Source organism: Eurytemora carolleeae, unplaced genomic scaffold, assembly GCF_000591075.1.
Source record: "Eurytemora carolleeae unplaced genomic scaffold, Eaff_2.0 scaffold199, whole genome shotgun sequence".
In the NCBI taxonomy this organism is placed as follows: Eukaryota; Metazoa; Arthropoda; class Copepoda; order Calanoida; family Temoridae; genus Eurytemora; species Eurytemora carolleeae.
This window is the reverse complement of record NW_019396149.1, coordinates 95,043-107,548: the sequence shown is the minus strand read 5'-3', so window position 1 is coordinate 107,548 and position 12,506 is coordinate 95,043. Positions and strand designations below refer to the sequence as shown.

The 12,506-nt window shown below is 32.1% G+C and overlaps 1 protein-coding gene across 1 annotated transcript; it reads left to right on the top strand.

Annotated features, from left to right (window-relative positions):
* The first annotated feature begins 310 nt into the window (after positions 1 to 310).
* On the top strand, positions 311 to 12,498 carry LOC111696503 (uncharacterized). The gene is made up of 16 exons (XM_023466114.1): positions 311 to 421; positions 651 to 703; positions 1,516 to 1,635; positions 3,227 to 3,280; positions 4,113 to 4,181; positions 4,434 to 4,538; positions 5,805 to 5,855; positions 6,354 to 6,464; positions 8,572 to 8,661; positions 8,755 to 8,848; positions 9,397 to 9,483; positions 9,575 to 9,705; positions 9,956 to 10,103; positions 11,312 to 11,403; positions 12,126 to 12,195; positions 12,403 to 12,498. The coding sequence occupies exons 1-16, from the start codon at positions 340 to 342 to the stop codon at positions 12,465 to 12,467; spliced, it is 1,422 nt and encodes a 473-aa protein (XP_023321882.1). The 5' UTR covers positions 311 to 339; the 3' UTR covers positions 12,468 to 12,498.
* Positions 12,499 to 12,506: the final 8 nt, after the last annotated feature.

The window sequence follows — 12,506 nt, the reverse complement described above, 5'->3', positions numbered from 1 at the left end:
TCTAACCAAAATAACAGTATTATAAATAGTTATTGAGTATTGGCGGTGTTCCTCATGACTTTCTTTATAATGCCATCTACATGAAATCCGGTGCTTTTATAAAAAAAGTCAAAAATCGCGTTTTATTTTTTAATCCCTATTTCTTAAAAATCTAATGGTGTAAACCTTTAATATTTCAAACTTAGATTATTTGATTTACCAGAATTTATAGATTGAAATATCTAAGGTCTACTACCCCTCCCCTTTTTAATCTCCACTTTAATTTAGAAGTTAAATAGTATAAATAGCGTAATTGAAAAATGCGCAAGTAAAATTATCTTTATTTTTCAACAAACAAAAATGGCGATAAGAACTCAGTTTATTTCTAGCTGGAGGATGAACACATCTTTCCTTCTTATCTTCTGTATTCAGATATTTCAGAGTAGGGGCTTTTAAATTGAAAAGAACATTTTTTTCGAAATTTTAAATAATTGTATCGAAAAAATCTTAATTACTCGAATAATCAAATTCCTACATGATTCTTAACGCTGATTTCTTTAATATTTTACTGTAAGTACCGAACTGTTTCGCTCATTTTAACATAACAATACAACGCGCTTTCAAAGTGTACGCTTAATAAATAAACAAGAAAAGATCAATTTATATTTCAGTATCGAGCTTTCCTTCTGGTGATGTTAAAACAGAAAATGCTGGAGATACAAAGGTAAAAAAAACTCAAAGGGACTGTTTACAAAGGTAATAAGAAACACAAGGGATTGTTCTCGTCAGTTCAAGTAACTCTCTTCAACCCTTTACTTGATTTTAGAAAAATTGAGATCAAAATTGTGAATGAAACTCTCTTATTTCTTACCTAACATCCTTTTAAAATCATTAGAACAAACAATAATTGCACTTCTACTTCACCTATAGAGCTAGTGCCTTTCTTAAACTTAATACCCATCTTAATTTTAACTGATCTCTATAAATTTCAAAATCCAATTGTATCTTTGTACTTTAAGATCAACATTTGTGGTTGGGGAAATCGGGACCCAAGGCACTAAGGCAAGGAAAATTAATTGCAATTTCGTATACTCTGCGTACATATTGAAACCAGTTCTCTCTGGACGGAATTTATAAACAAGAATAGATGCATCAGTGTTCGTTTAGTATCCGAGGAGGTTAAAAGCTATATTTAGAATATATAGAATATTTCATAGATTATTTTGTGAAAATGGATTCCTTGTCAGGCTGTAACATCCGTCTTGTGTTTACTTTTCCGCCCGAAGACAGCATAACTGCAGTACAAAAAATGTGTACACCTCTGAAATAACTTTCCTTGCATAAGTACCTTGTCGGGACCAATCAGTTTTCTGTATCTTTTCTCATCCAAAGGGTTATGTTAATTACTCATTTTGTGCGAAGTATCAATCGTTAATATTTGAAGGCTTGATCTCGATATCAAATGTGGGAACTTGAGCATCAATGCTTAATCCCTTGCAATATCAAAGCTATATTTTGAATTTAAATATTTGTTAGAGCATGTTGGATGCTATGGTCCAGTTACTGACCGGGAGTAATGATGGATTCAATGAAACCTATTTTGAAGAACTTGTTCAATGTATGGATGATTACGATCTAAACCTTTATACCTCACAGGTTAGGAAATACAGACACAGGGATACCCACAAAGGATGAGAATTCAGAGACGACTGTATGGAATTTTTCTTACAATTCTTACATTTTTAGTTCCTTTGATGTGAAAACTGATTTACTTCTCTGTCAAATTATTTGATAATCATAATATTATTATTATTATTATATTATTATTCTGATTATATATTTAGAAAAATCTCTTTCTTTGTGAGTATTCCTTTAGTTTGGCACATTTTTGTGAGACATTTTTTTAAGGCAATAATAATATAAACACATAATTTGTTGTTACACAGTGGGATTCATGGATTCATGGAATATGAAAACAAAATAAACATCAGAGATTTTATGACTGAACTCAGAGGAATGAACAGAAAAAAATAGTTTTAATTAAATGTGTATTTTTTATGTCCAATTCTTTAAAAGGTTTAAATACCCCTTCTTTAACTAACCGTTCCCCCCCCCCTCCCCCTCCCCCTGACTTACGCAAAAGTTCGTTAATTAGATCGACCCCCACCCTCTATATAAACACACATCTTCACAGTTTGTTTTTAATCTTTGTGAAGAAACAATCTCAAGGAATAATAATTGTCTTAAAACATTTTTTTTAAAGTGAATATTTGCAAATTATCTTTTTTCGATCTCATAATCTGAGTTCGTTTCCCTTTTTTATTTTGAATAATCTTTTTTGTTTGTTTATCTTCATGTGATTTTTACATTTTTTTATTTTTTTATCGATTTTGATGGTTATTATATCGTTAGAACTGACGAGGGTCAACCCAGACCAAAATATATTTATAATAAATGTAGAACTAACATCTACTTTTTTACTCTACAGAGGTTTGGTCCATCACCATCACCGAATTTTAAACAAAATAAACATTTTGAAGATATACACATGTAATAAATACCGTAGCAAATTACAGAAATAAAACCTGAACATACCTAGATAAACTACGTTATACATTGCCTGTAAATCTAAATGTGCTTTTAAATAACTACGCAAAACTTTTATTGGGTTTAACCTTAATACGATTGTAGATAACGTTACAAAACTTGCATTTACGTTCATTAACATAACCTGTATCATAGAACGTAAAATAAACGTCAGTTGGAATAATACTTCACTTTGATTACGGTGTGAGAGTAATTCTTTCTTGTATAGCAAAAAGGGTCCTGAATCATTTTCTGGAAAGATAAATATAGATTGGGAATTACATTGAGTTGTATCTTGGAAGACAGATACCTGAGAATACAGGATTACGTATCCGGATTAATATTAGCTATGTTATTTGAAGGTGATGAATCGCGAGTTGTAGATTGAGTTGCACCTGAAATGATACTGGTCTAAAAGAGTTTATTGGAGTAGGGCATTTACTACATACAGTCCTGCTGTACATTTTTATAAATTGTTTAAGAAACACAAGATTCTTTGCTAAAAAGTTTTTTTTACGCTTTCAATAAATTTCCAGTTATTTTGAAAACTTCCAAACCAATTACTTTTTTTTAAATAATCTTTTGCATGCAGATCCTTAATAAAAAGTTCAAAATAATTAAGTAAAAAATTGGAAATTGAGAATCCTAATTGTATTTGTAGGATGCTGCATGGGCAGGGATGATTGCTTACTCTGATTCTAATGGAACTCCAGAGGTAGAACCAGAGGCTCCAATAAATGTTAAGGTTCCAATATATGTCCAGGTTCTCATAAATGTCCAGGTTCTCATAAATGTCTTGGTTTATATAAATGTCTAGGTTTTAATGAATGTTTATATTTCAAAAAAAAGTTCAGGTTTCAATAAATGTTAAAATTCCTTTATGTCTATAATTAAAAAAATGTTTAGGTTATAATACTTTTCTACGTTCCAATAAATGTTTTGGTTCCAATAATTTTCTAGGTTCCAATAATTTTCTAGGCTCGAATAAATGTCTAGGTTCCAATAAATATAAAGGTTCCAATGTCTTGGTTCCATTAAATGTTAATTGCAATAAATATCTATAGGTTCCAATAAATATCTAGGTTCCAATCATTGTCTAGTTTCCAGCACATGTATAGGTATAAATGAATGTCTAAATTCAAAAAAATGTCTAGGTTCCCATAATTGTCTAGGTTTCAATAAATATGTAGGTTCCAATAAATGTCTAGGTTCCAATAAATGTCTAGGTTCAATAATTTTCTAGGCTCGAATAAATGTCTAGGTTCCAATAAATATAAAGGTTCCAATGTCTTGGTTCCATTAAATGTTAATTGCAATAAATATCTATAGGTTCCAATAAATATCTAGGTTCCAATCATTGTCTAGTTTCCAGCACATGTATAGGTATAAATGAATGTCTAGGTTCCAATAAATGTCTCGGTTCCAATAAATGTCAGGGTTCCAATAAATGTCTAGGTTCCAATAAATGTCTAGGTTCCAATAAATGTCTATGTTCCAATAAATATCTATAGGTTCTAATAGATGTCTAAGTTCCAATAAATGTCTAGGATGAATGGGGTGGATGTCTAGATACCGGGCACTGTCACAAGTATCATGAGCAGAATGCTACGACTCAGGGATTACAGATTTTATTTCATTTTCATCTTTGTTGTCAAATGACGCACAAGAAATCGCATTTATAAGAAGGAAAAAGATCACTTAAAGAAATATACCTGAATCTAACCTTCATTAGTCCAACAGAAGTTTGGATTATTTTAATTCGACTAATAAGAAATGTGCTAATTATCATTTCAGAAGTAACAAATCTTGGAGGGTTAGCTTTCACATTCAAAAGAATTATTTAGATTAAGTTAAGTTTCAAAAACCAGTCTAGATCTGTAAAATATCAGAATTTCCACAACATCACTATTTATGAACCCTGTAACTATGCTTCCAATGTTGCTTACTATCATGTGGTCACTCAAATATGCCAGGTGAACTAACACTTAAATATGCCTGGTGAAATAACACTCAAATATGCCAGGTGAACTAACACTAAAATATACCAGGTGAAATAATACTCAAATATGCCAGGTGAACTAACACTCAAATATGCCTTGTGAAATAACACTCAAATATGCCAGGTGAACTAACACTCAAATATGCCTGGTGAAATAACACTGAAATATGTCAGGTGAAATAACACTGAAATATGCCAGGTGAAGTAACACTCAAATATGCCAGGTGAAGTAACACTCAAATATGCCAGGTGAAATAACACTCAAATATGCCAGGTGAAATAACACTCAAGTATGCCAGGTGAACTAACACTCAAATATGCCAGGTGAAATAATACTCAAATATGCCAGGTGAAGTAACACTCAAATATGCCTGGTGAAATAACACTCAAATATGCCAGGTGAAATAACACTCAAATATGCCTGGTGAAATAACACTGAAATATGTCAGGTGAAATAACACTGTCAAATATGCCAGGTGAAATAACACTCAATTATGCCTGCTGAAATAAAACTCAAATATGCCAGGTGAAATAACACTCAAATATGCCAGGTGAAATGACACTCAAATATGCCTGGTGAAATAACACTCAAATATGCCAGGTGAAATAACACTCAAATATGTCAGGTGAAATAACACTCATATATGCCAGGTAAAATAACAGACAAATATGCCAGGTGAACTAACACTCAAATATGCCAGGTAAAATAACAGTCAAATATGCCAGGTAAAATAATACTCAAATATGCCAGGTGAAGTAACACTCAAATATGCCTGGTGAAATAACACTCAAATATGCCAGGTGAAATAACACTCAAATATGCCAGGTGAAGTAACACTCAAATATGCCAGGTAAAATAACAGTCAAATATGCCAGGAGAAATAACACTCAAGTATGCCAGGTGAAATAACACTCAAATATGCCAGGTGAAATAACACTTAAATATGCCATATAAAATAACACTCAAATATGCCTGGTGAAATAACACTCAAATATGCCAGGTAAAAAAATATTTTTGTAAAGAAATACTATCAGCTCTGAGAATGGCCTATGCTGTAAGATGAAGAAACAAATTTTACATCCAATGAATCAAGAACAAAATAAAACAAAAACTAAAAAAAACATGTCTTACTTTAATGTTTAAAGAGCCAGAAATTACTAAAAAAAACTGTTGTCTATAAATGTAAAATAACAGATTTTGTTTTAAAGGAAAAGATTTTAAAAGTTTTACTCTTTACAGCATAAAGATCTATGGAGTATGCCTAAGGAGAATGTTAGAGCTCTTCTTCAGGTACAGTTAAACTCTAGATAGTTTATAATTGTAAACTTTATTAAAATTTGGGACAAAATATAATCTAAGAAACAAGTCAAAATCACTTAAATAAAATGATTGGCCCATTTGGTTAGACTAGTTTATTCGAAGAAATCATTGTATTTGTCGGATACGGTGGCAAGCGATTTTATAATTATAATGAAGACGACTTTCGATTTCATTTTTGATTCATATCAAACGTTTAAACAGCATTGATACACCAAAACATGAAAAAAATGAAAAAAAAGAAGTTGTCAATCTGAAAAGCTTTTCTTTAATTACTTGTAACCTTGTAATTCGAAATAAGCTTTTTACTAATTAAAACTTTAATAAAAAGGTCGTCTTTATTGAATTGATATGTTCACCTACCACTGTAATTTGGTTCCTTTTTGCCTCGCCAAAAAAACTAAACATGGTTGCAGTATTCTTCTGAAAATTTGATGCAGCATCTAAAATATATATGTTTTACTAAAATAGGGATTTGCCACTCTCACTATGGGTTCATCCTTCTGGCATGGAAGCCATACATACCTGGGCAATGTAGCGGACAATAGATTTATAGATATTGTTTCGTATGTGGCTCATCAGGTTGTAAATAGTTTCTTTCAAAACTTGAAATTTTAAATTATTAATATATTTTCTCGTTTCTTCCCATTCAAAAGGGAATGTAAGCGTAATTTCAAGGTACCCTCCGGCCTCCATGCAAAGACGATTCACAATGGTACCCTTCAAAGTTTTGTCTGATCAAGTTTGTAAGACTGAAAACTGATTATTTTCAAATGCTGATTATCTACAAAAGTGACTTGCGCATTTCTACTGCGGGAAAATTTGGAACCGTCTGTAATAAACATTTTTAACACTAGAAAAATTTATCTTCCAGATATAAGATAGGGGTTTTATAGGTACCATTGTGAATCCGACTTTATCATCCACGGAATTGCGCGTACAGTCTCTTTAAGAGTTAATTTCATATATTTTTTGTTATCAATCTTTACGACTTTACCTCCTTAATACAATGGTTTCATTTACTTAAATTAGAGCTCAGTTTTTTATGCAAAGCTTAGATTTAAATCGACAAAAAGTCCATGTTGCTTAATCAGAGCTGGGAACTTTAGAATGGTGGATATCAGGATTAATGCTTAATCCTCAGTTTTTGCATCTCAAGACTAACATAATCTCGAGATTATGTTAGTCTTGAGATTAAATATTTAGATCAACAAGTTGTATTCCAAGCACGCCAGATTGGTTCGTTTTCTTGACTGGAAGGGCCTTCACTTAATTTCTTACCCATTTATTTATTAATGCATTAGTTAAAATTGGTTAAAAAAGAATCTCAAACGTATTATTAAATATTTTCTTCGCCGATTAATTTACAAAATGGCCGACAACAAATTCTTTATTTGTTAGAAATTGCGGATTTCTCTCATGGGATAGAATTTATTTTCAAGGCTGTCATTGGTCAATACAATTTCTGAACTATATTCCTGCACTCTCATTGGAGAAAATAATGTACGGATATCCAAAGAGAGAGAAAAAGAGTGGATTAAGGACTAAAATTAAAAGTTTCCACAGTGGATATTCGGATCAAGAAGTCAGGATTAAAGGTCATCCATTCTAAAGTTCCCAGCTCAGTTGCCTTGTTTAGTAGTCTCTCGTTGGTCTTGAGCATATTTCTTCTAATAACTCATGTTTATAGAATCTTTACGGATACAGGGTTACCCACAGAGAATGAGACTTCAGAGCAGATTTATTGAATAACTACCTGAAGTGTCCGGCATTGCCCGCGGAATTTTAGAAGCATTAAAAAAATTCTGTTTTAATAAAAATTTGAATTTTTTTCTCAAGGGTCTCCTCAAAAAATGGTAGCCCATTCGGTCCAGCCGTTAAGCCGGCTAAAGCTGACATATATGTATATACAGGGTGTCCCACGAAACATGACAATAGGAAGACGACTTGAAAGTCGTCTTTGGTATTTGAATTTATTTGTGACATTTAGTCTTCTATCTACTTTAACGTGCATGATTCTTGAAACAATTATCACATAATTTTCCTAGCCCTGGCATTTCCAAAAAGTGGTCTGCGTTTTTTGTGCTTTCAATATTACCGGAGATATAAAGAGTTTGGTTCAGATTTTAATTTTGTTAAATAAAAGCAAAATTGTCGAAATCTGAACGAAATTCTTCATATCTCGGGCAATATTGAAAGCACAAAAAAGGCAGACCACATTTTGGAAATGGCAGGACAAGAGAAATTTTGTGATTATTATCTCTAGAAATTTACTTCTAAAATTAGATTGACAAATAAACGCAGCAAATTATATCAATAATCAAGACGACATTCAAGTCGTCCTGCATACTGTCATGTTTCGTGGGACACCCTGTATATGAGGATTGTTCTTAAATTGTTGGTTCCCTGTATGCTCCATTTGCCCAATATTTTAGTACTTTGAGACTCGGCGGAGATGAAAGATGATGATTCTCAAACATTTGCTAACACGTCGTCTTCATATTCCAATTTATTAGGTACCACTGTACATCTACAAAAGACTGTAATTAAGACTACAGAAAGATCAAACGTTCATATGGAATAAAACTTTATTATTTGTCTCATCCTTTGTGGGTAACCCTGTATATTCAGTACAGATTTTCCAATTGATCCACAGTATAAAAGCTTTGAACTTATTTGATGAGTTCAGGCGATGGTTGACAACCTGCCTACAGAGTCCTCTATTGTCAAAGAACTGAGTCTAACTTCACGCTCCGGCTCTGCTGTTCAAGCTACTCAGGTTTTCAAATAATTGCATTCATTTTTAAAAAGGATTATTTTTCAAGCAATGGATAAACCAACATTAGGGATTTTAACTTGAGTTGATTTAAAGGGGCTCACTGAGTTGTTTATCACTACTCCAGTTGAAAATTGGACCCAAGCAATCCTGGATCTTGATGTACCTGACTACTACCTCACATTCTCAGGTTCTCTCGAGTAGACTAATATAAGATAGTAATCTCTGTAGGTCTCATAAACCCCTTGACTGATTTGCCATAATTTGTATATTTTCTCAAGCAAGATCATATATAAAAACATCATTGAAAATAGTCACCTATCAAAATTTTGGGATAATAAAATTCGCAGCGCTTCCCCAGAAATAGTTTATCTCGAGCTAACAATACATTGACAATTATATTAACAGTATTATTTTGTCCCAAACTTGTGAAATCGAACCAACTCAACTGTAGTTAATGCTATAAAGAAATCGTGCATGAATTGACTATGAATGATAAATGGCACAAAAGTTTCCTTTTAAATATTTAGGGAAATGTAAATGGTAAATGTACTTTTCCTTTTACTTTTACTTTTATACTCACAAATGGGAAATGGTTCTTTTTAAAATGATTATTAGTATATTACAATTTACTCTACCACCTTCCTAGGTCTTGTGTGTACTTTCTTCATACTGTTACTTGACAATAATCTTGCTGATATACTAATCCCAGAACTAATGAATCTGTTTAATCTATAGGTCTTGTGTGTACCTTCTTCACTCTGTTACTTGATGATACACTTGCTGATATACTAATCCCAGAACTAATGAATCTGTTTAATCTATAGGTCTAGTGTGTACCTTCTTCACTCTGTTACTTGATGATACACTTGCTGATATACTAATCCCAGAACTAATGAATCTGTTTAATTTATAGGTCTTGTGTGTACCTTCTTCACTCTGTTACTTGATGATACACTTGCTGATATACTAATCCCAGAACTGATGAATCTGTTTAATCTTCCAGAAGAACAAAGAGAGTTCATTTTCAATTTTTATCTACCAGAGGTTGAACAATTAAAAAAAAAATATGTTAAATATTAGTTTTAGTAATTTAAAAGATATCATTTGGAAAAAAAGTCTAAAATCATGTCATTTTCTACTAAATTTCCTAGAAATGAGAAATTTAAAGTCGAATTTTAATAATAGATAAATCTTTCAGTTTTGCACGATAACTCTATCAGAGATTTGAAACGTCCAACTTTTTTTTGGTCATTTTCAAGAGTTCAATTTTATGCTAGAATACTCTGTGTTTTAGATCCGTAATGCTACAAGTCATATTGAACTGAACGAGGTGGAGAAGGGTGAGCTTCAAGGCAACATTGCCTCCACCATGATCAAGCTCATCTATGCATTCCTCTGGCAGGAGTATGTTATCTCCGAGAGTGCTTTCTTCTTGAATCCAGGGACCAAATTTAATGAATTGGAGAGGTTGCTGAAATACCTAAAGCCAGTTCTAATCCTGAATCACCGATTCAAATCCTGTGTCCTCATTATTTTTTTAGAATCACCAATTCAACCCCTTATGAATCTTTAGAATCACCGATTCGAATCCTCATGAATCTTTAAAATCACTGGTTCAAATCCTCATGAATCTTTAGAATCACCGATTCAGATCCCCATGAATCTTTAAAATCAAAGATTTGAATCCTCATGAATCTTTAAAATCACTGGTTTAAATTCTTATGAATCTTTAAAATCACTGTTTCAAATCCTTATGAATCTTTAGAATCACTGGGTCAAATCCTCATGAATCTTTAAAATCACTGGTTCAAATCCTCATGAATCTTTAGAATCACTGGTTCAAATCCTCATGAATCTTTAAAATTAGAGATTTTAATCCTCAGGAATATTTAAAAGCACTGGTTCAAATTCTTATAAAGCTTTAGAATCACCGATTCAAATCCTCCTGAAGCTTTAAAATCACAGATTTGAATCCTCGTGAAGCTTTTAAATCACTGGTTCAAATCCTCCTGAATCTTTAGAATCACTAATTCAAATCATCATGTATCTTTAAAATCACAGATTCGAATCCTCATGAATCTTTAAAATCACTTGTTCAAATCATGAATCTTTTAAATCACTGGTTCAAATCCTCCTGAATCTTTAGAATCACTAGTTCAAATCATCATGTATCTTTAAAATCACAGATTCGAATCCTCATGAATCTTTAAAATCACTTGTTCAAATCTTCCTGAATCTTTAGAATCACTGGTTCAAATACTCAGGAAGCTTTGAAATCACAGATTCCAATCCTCAGGAATATTTAAAAGCACTGGTTCAAATCCTCATGAATCTTTAGAATCACAGATTCAAATCCTCATCATTTTTCGGATCACTGATTTTATTCCTCATAAATCTTTAGAATCACTAATTCAAATCCTCCTGATTCCTTAGAATCAAAGATTCCAAATTTCCAATCCTCATGATTTTTAGAATCACAGATTCTAATCCTCATGATTCTTTAGAATCACTGTTTCAAATCCTAATGAAACTTTAGAATTACCCAATTCAAATCCTCATGAATCTTACTTTGAATTTGAGATTCAGGATGTGAACCAGTGGCGGTTGGTAGTTCAGCAAACTGCCTCAAATTCATTAAAGTTGGTCTTAGTAACTAATGTTGTCGGATCCACAATGATTAAGTACGTGAACAGATATGCCAACAGTCTGAGTACATTTCCAATATATGATCAGGAAATGCAGGTAAATATAAACTTCATTACAATCATCTTTTTTAAACATTTTACTGCTGGAGGATTAGGTTCCACTTTTTGGACCCTGCTATTTGAAGACCTCCCAAAGTTAGAGATGGGCATGCGCAGCCTTTTTTTCAGTTAATTTGCTTAATTGTGCGTGAACAACCCCTTTCGTTCGTTTTTTGTTTAAAAACAAATTGGTTTGGTTTGTTCTCAAAATTATAAATCAATTTTAATCTATTTCCTTATTTTTCTCACTAAAGAATCCCTCAGTTAAATTTTGTTCAATAAAATCGTTCAATTAGCAAAAAAAACGATAGTTTCTATAAAAAATTTGTTCATTCAGTAAAAAAAAATATCGTTTTAAAAAAATCGTTCGTATGTTTAGAAAACGATGTTTTTTTAGAACGTTTCGGTAATTTTGTTCGTTTAGTAAAAAAACGAACAATATTGATTTTTCTTTATGATTCAAGTCGTTCTTCCATTGTTCGTTTTTTTCTGAACGACACCTTTTTTCACAAAAAAATTGTTCGTGCGAAGAAACTATGACCATCTGTACCCAAAATATAGTGCAATCTTAGATGTGAGATATTTAAAGAAACGTTTTCAGGGAGCTGACAGAATCTGAAATATTACTTTTCTAAATTATTATTTTGAGTCCTAATCAAATCCATTCTGGAGAAATTATAAAATATGAAATTAAACTAATTATTATCTTGTTTGCTAAAGGATGGGGGTGATGTTTATCCAGGTTCAGATAGATGTAATCCTCAAGAGCCTCATTCAAAATGGCATCTGGGTAACCTTTTTAACTCTAAACAGGGTTTTTATTTTTTAACGCCAAGGGTAGTGCACAGGACGGTTTTTAAGATCTTACAACGCCAATAACTTTTTTGTTACAGCTACAGATCTAAAAACCATCTTTCCATTTCCCAAGCATCCAAACTAGCAAGGGCTCTCAAACACTAAAATACACTTATACATTTTCATCATTGATTTTTTTCAGAATCTGCCAATGGTCTGCTTGATTTGATCTTCTTGGCTGATTATATAAACCTGCTAACTGCTTAAACTTAAGATAAAATAAATTTCAGTTCAATGATTTTTTTG

What these genes read in the sequence shown, in the direction of transcription:
- LOC111696503 (XM_023466114.1), top strand. Translation starts at nt 340, where the DNA reads ATGGCGATAAGAACTCAGTTTATTTCTAGCTGGAGGATGAACACATCT. An exon ending in TTTCGTATGTGGCTCATCAG is followed by an intron (nt 6,465 to 8,571) that starts GTTGTAAATAGT and finishes TGATGAGTTCAG; the next exon opens with GCGATGGTTGACAACCTGCC. An exon ending in CTACTACCTCACATTCTCAG is followed by an intron (nt 8,849 to 9,396) that starts GTTCTCTCGAGT and finishes TTTAATCTATAG; the next exon opens with GTCTTGTGTGTACCTTCTTC.